This window comes from Nannobrachium achirus, assembly GCF_963921795.1.
Source record: "Nannobrachium achirus genome assembly, chromosome: 19".
In the NCBI taxonomy this organism is placed as follows: Eukaryota; Metazoa; Chordata; class Actinopteri; order Myctophiformes; family Myctophidae; genus Nannobrachium; species Nannobrachium achirus.
Window position 1 is genome coordinate 48,631,465 of NC_137826.1, and position 6,000 is coordinate 48,637,464.

Here is a 6,000-nt window from a genome sequence, read left to right on the forward strand (position 1 = left end):
ATTCATACACCGGTGGCAGAGGAAACCATGCAAGGCACCAATGTGGGGTTCAGAGTCTTGCCCAAGGACCCTTCGACATTAACTCAGGGGGAGCCCGGATTCGAACTGGGAACCCTTCGGGAACCCTTCGTGCTCTAATAACGGTTTCTCTACCCCTGAGCTATGCCCCCCAGTATTTAGATATTTGATATTCATTTCCCCCATTTTGCCCCCTTCCCAGGACCTTCCTATCCACGAGTTTCCAACGCCCCATAGTGCATTGCGCAGACGTCTGCACCGAGCTTCCGACGCCGATTTACAAGCTCACAACGGGTTGCATCTGCGACGCGACGTGAGCTTGTATGTCTGCTGTTAAACCCGGAAGTTTGGTCCCGATAGTCTCCAGTAAACTCCCGCGGAAACTTGTGGATACAAAGCCATTATAACTTCAAACTCCAAACTTCAAACTTCAAACTCAATTTTAACCATGATAGATTCAATGAAAACAACTGTCCTTTTCTCTGGTGACTCATACTACCCCCGAAAACGTGAGCAGGCCGTGTTTATTTGATAACCTTTTTAATTTATTTTTTATAATCTTTTATTGTATTTAATCATTTTAATTTCCTCCAAAAAAATAATAGAAATCAATGAAGAATGTTATCGAAAAAACAGGGCTTGCTCACGCATTTGGAAGGTGTCAGGAATCACCAGAAAAAAGGACAGTTGTTTTCATTGAATCTATCATGGTTAAAATTTGGAAGGGGGGAAATGGGTGGACATGAATATCAAATATCCAAATACTGAATGAAGAAATTCAAAAACTGTCCTGGGTGTTCCCAAAAGCCTGATTAGATGATGAAATGACAAAAAGTACTTGAGCAAATGTACTTAGTTACTTTACACCATTACACATTTTATTACACACACACACAAACGTACTATGCAGGAAGTGGTCTGTGAGTAAAACACAGGGGCAAAGAAACACAATGCACACATGCACGCACACACACACGCGCGCGCGCGCACACGCGCGCACACGCGCACACACGCACACACGCACGTGCGCACACACACACACACACACACACACACACACACACACACACACACACACACACACGGCAACATGACTGGTGTCTGGCAACATGACTGGTGCAACTGGTATCTTGCAAGCGCGCCTTCACGCGTGTGCAAGACACCAGTCATGTTGCCATACCTTAGCTTTGCTGAACTGATGCCACTGACACACGCACACACACACACACACACACGCTGACACACACACGCTGACACACACACACACACACACACACACACAAACACACACTCACACACACACACACTCACACACACACTCACACACGCACACGCACGCACGCACGCACGCACGCACGCACGCACGCACGCACGCACGCACGCACGCACACACACACACACACACACACACACACACACACACACACACAGTGACACTGGGCTGTCTGTGTCTGTCAGTCACCAATCAGGAGTGGTCGCCATGGCGTCGTTCTGCCGAGTGGAGGGCGTGGCCGGTCACCTTCCCATCATGCTTTGCTCCCTGGAGGAACACGACTTCCTGTTCCAGCTGCACGTCAACGACCTGCCCGACGACGACTCTGCTGAGGTGATTATGATTATTAATATTAAGCACTCTGTCAAGGTGCCAACTTGCGACTTGTGCACAAGTAGGCCATGTAAGGCCTACTTGTGCACCAGCAGAAGCGCACCATGAGGTGCGCTCACCACTGGCGGTGCCAGTGACATCACCACTGGCACCATCCCTCATTGGCTGTTAATGATGACGTTGCCTGAAATGCTGGTCCCTGATTGGGCTACGGGCTTAAACACACACAGCTACCTACCTACATACCTACATACAGTACATACACAGCCGAACACAGTCCTTGCACGCTCTGCTGGTGCAAGTAATTACACTAGACCATGCCCGTTGGGTATTGTCCTATTCGGGAACGATGCAAGTTGTGAATGCATGCCCCACCCTGTCATGTAATACCCGTTCTAGCCGTCTGTCTGTGTCCCTTTGGCCTTTCATGCCCATATATGGAGATCTCTGGATCTGTCTGTCTGTCAGCATGTGTTGCTTCTATGCCCATATATGGAGATCCCTGATGTCATCAGTATCTACCCATATATGGGCATATTGGTTGGATCAACACTTCTGGACAACTGGATGTCCATATATTATGCCTATATGGGCTTATCAGTAGCCTAATATCGACGAATGCCTCGCCTGCAGGCAATGCGGTCCGCCGGTCCCATTTATGAACATGACCATTACAGTATGTGAGCAGATCTAGACAACCAGATCTCCTATATATGGGCGTACTCGATGGAAGGATTCTCAACTCCCTCGCATCCTCGGTCGGCCGGTCCCGACCGTACCACAGACGTACGGACAGAGATTCTGTGCATTTATTGTCGTAATATTATTTTTATTGTTATTTTCTCTGCAGGGATTGGAGGTTCCATTGGTCGCTGTGTTGCAATGGTCGACACCCAAGATGCCTTTCACCAACTGCATATACACACACTACAGGTACACAACTGTAACTATACACACACTACACAACTGTATATTTACATGAACCACATTACAGGTGCACAATGTTGTCTACAGGCTGCGGTTATTATGGGTCGCAGTTACTATCAAAACCTCCACCGGCTGTCAGTCAGTCACACGTCACACGTCACACTTTTCCCCTACTCATATCTCTGCCACCGTTGTCCCGATCCATGCCAAACTTTGCACACACACTCCTTGGTTGTCTCACTTGGCCCTCTTCTAGCGCTACCATAAGGCCTATTCTTGCAAAACACATTTTTGGACACTCCTCCTACAGATTTTGCCCTAAAATCACGCAAAGCGGTACACAGTATCTCTAAAGTCATGTCATCAACATGGATCTGTCCCATTTCCCATATTCCCTCCTGATTGGCTACCATTGCCTTCTAAAGTTTGTGTATGCGACCTGACGGTCGCTTATCTCCCGATTTAGGGAGTCTTACTGGTTATTACATGTAAATACATGCACCGCACTGTACTTACTGTACAGACTGTAAATCCTGTATGATAAAATGTCTACAGGTGCTTTGTGAGCCACACATTAAAAACCTGAGCATTGTGTTTGCGTGCTCTGAAACTAATGCTATTGGCTGGCAGGGCAGGGCAGTCTTAACTCAGTATTATCAATTTCAAGAAAACATATGGGACCATCATTTACAAAAACACATATCAATATAAATGAAAGAAGACTACAGTATTTATAATTACTAAGGTAATAAAATCAAGAATAAAGTCCGGTCAAATCCCCACTGTAATATGAAAATCATACAATTTTATTTTTACAACCATATTTGCGTAAAGTCATTTCTGAGCTCAGCCGACCCTACTAAACTTTTGCCTCCGCCTCTCCTCAGACTCCCCAGCGTTCGATTGGACAAGCCCAGGTTCGTGATGACGGCCAGCTGCCCCAGCACCGCCCAGGTCAAAGGTCACTTCCTGGTACGATACAACCTGTTCAACAACCTCCAGGACTTCCTGTCCGTCCGCCTGGTCTGGACGCCCGAGAGTAAGAAGCAACCTAATACTTCCTACGCTAATATGAGCATTAAAACTATTTATTTTTTGGCCTGGACGGCTGGCGTAGCGGTCCTGGCACCTAGGCTCAATGTAGCCTGACAGCGCGTCGCGGGTTCGAGTCCCGACCCCGGCTAGCTTTGCTGCGTGTCACTCCTCATCTCTCTCTCCCCATTTCCTGTCAACCTACCGGTACTAGCCTAAAATGGGGGGCACTCTCCATTCCGACATGTCGACAGTGACTTCTTATTGTCGGAGTGGCAACACTTCCATAGAGGTTAAGGTTAGGGTAAGGGTAAGAGATAGGGTTAGTGTCTGTCGGAAAGGAGACATGTCGGAATGGACAGATGTACCCCTTATTAACACCTGGAGTGCCTAACACGTTCCCTGATGTTTTAACGATTCCCCCGTGAAGTACCGCGGCCTGGTTAACACGTCCAGGGATGGTTTAACTGTTTACCATGGTAACCGATAGCCCCCGTGCTACCGCTGGCAGGAGTGAGGGAAAAGACTCAGTTTCCCATTATGCCTTGTGAAATAGTACATCCGGCGACAATCTCTGCTTGAAAGAAAATATTTTGGTCGGCCGTGCACACAAAGCTCCCGAAAATCAGTTAAATACAATAGGAAAAAGCATTGGCAGTAATCCACATTATTTTTGGAAAAACTATGGCAGTCAAAGTTAATAAAGGCATAAAAAAGCTCCCAAAAAACTAGGTGCCAACAAAACAAGGTGCCAACTTTCGCCATTTTCATCATTTCAATGGCATGTGCCATTGTTGGTGCCGTGGCCCCATAGCCATTAGGCCCAAATATGGGGTGACTATACAGACTAGTCATCTAGGCATTATCTAGTCATTTTGCGATCCTTTCTCCTCATTGGCTGACCCATAGCCAAATACGGCCACATACCGTACATCACCACATACCCACATACAGCTATCATCACCCTACCATCACCCTATATATATTTACTTGCTGGCGCAAGTAAATATATATATTTTAGCAGTCACAGTAAATGGTGCGTTTATATAGCGCTTTTTATCCAAAGTGCTTTACCTAAATAGTGCATTACGTTCACCCATTCACCTCCACACAACATTCATACACCGATGGCAGAGGAAACCATGCAAGACAACAACCTGCACATCGGGAGCAGTTAGGGATTCAGCGTCTTGCTCAAGGACACTTCACAGTCAACACTAACTCTGGGGGAGACTGGCTCTACTGGCCAGTCTACCGCTGAGCCACTGACGCCCCCTAATAAAGTGTTGCGTGCAATCGTGTCAACATTGAGGTACTGTAAGTGGGTGAGGCTGCTATGTGCGTAGATACAAGCTATGTTTGTAGATACGTGAGAAGATGTGTATGCGTGTAGATCCTGTACGTAGATAATGAGCCCTGTATGTAGATGTGTGGTTTACAGTACTGTGCTGTGTGCGTAGAGGCTGAAGACATGTTCCTTATTTCAATAAGTTGACTTCCCTTTACTGAAAGCAGTGATGTGAAGAAATACTACTTTTTTTACTCAAGTAAATGTGTCAATAACCTATTCAAGTTCAGTATTCAAGATTGACTTGAATAAAAGTACAAAGGTATTGACATCAAAATGTACTTAACGTACCCAAAGAAAGGTTTTCATTATGCATAAGGTCTCATGTCACAAATTTAGTGGTTTGAAGTGGTTTTGTTATTAACTAAGTAAGTATTTAATAACTAGTTTTCAAATACTGTAAATATAGTGGAGTTCAAGTAGACCTTCAATATTTTCCATTGAACTAAAAGTAAACTTATTGATAATTGGAAGTAGGCATACTCCAATAAAGTAAAAAAAAAAGAAAATACCTAAAAATGTTACTTAAGTACTATAGGCTATGTTCTTCTTGGTTACTGACCTTTACTGAAAGCTAATTTTGTCCATATATGGCAGGGAAGGGCAACTTTGATGATAGAGAGGCCACTATATTTTTCACACTCAGTCCAGAGGACCACATTGCATACTGTCAAAAATAGCAAAAATAGCGGATCTACACGCTCAAAACGCGTCAGTGCGACGTGTTTTGAGTGTGCGTGTGTGTGTGTGTGTGGCCACTGGGTCGGGACCATAGTTTGTAGGGGTGTAACAATATAGTAACTGTATCGAAATATCGTTTTTAACTTATAAAATCGAAGTATATCGAAATGAAAACAGCTAAAATCGAATCGTATTGTTTTATTTTGTATCGTATCGAATCGGCAGTGCAAAGAATCGATTGTATCGATACTACCTACTTGTACATTGTATTTAGCATTTTTAAGAAGAAAAAATGAAAAGGAGGGGTTTAATTACTTTTTCTTTACATACAGCTACACTGGTCTATCGATAAATGTGTGTAATCTCCGGGTTCATGTCAAGGTGAAGG

The 6,000-nt window shown here is 44.9% G+C and overlaps 1 protein-coding gene across 1 annotated transcript in view; it reads left to right on the forward strand.

Moving 5' to 3' along the window:
- Positions 1 to 6,000, forward strand: part of LOC308304250 (trafficking protein particle complex subunit 14-like) — a gene marked incomplete at both ends in the record, with an annotated part of 28,245 nt that overhangs the window by 12,167 nt on the left and 10,078 nt on the right. Inside the window, 3 exons of the mRNA XM_080748817.1 lie at positions 1,477 to 1,624; positions 2,475 to 2,557; positions 3,439 to 3,590. Coding sequence (XP_080604943.1) covers positions 1,477 to 1,624; positions 2,475 to 2,557; positions 3,439 to 3,590 — 383 coding nt within the window. The remainder of the gene's footprint in view (positions 1 to 1,476; positions 1,625 to 2,474; positions 2,558 to 3,438; positions 3,591 to 6,000) is intronic.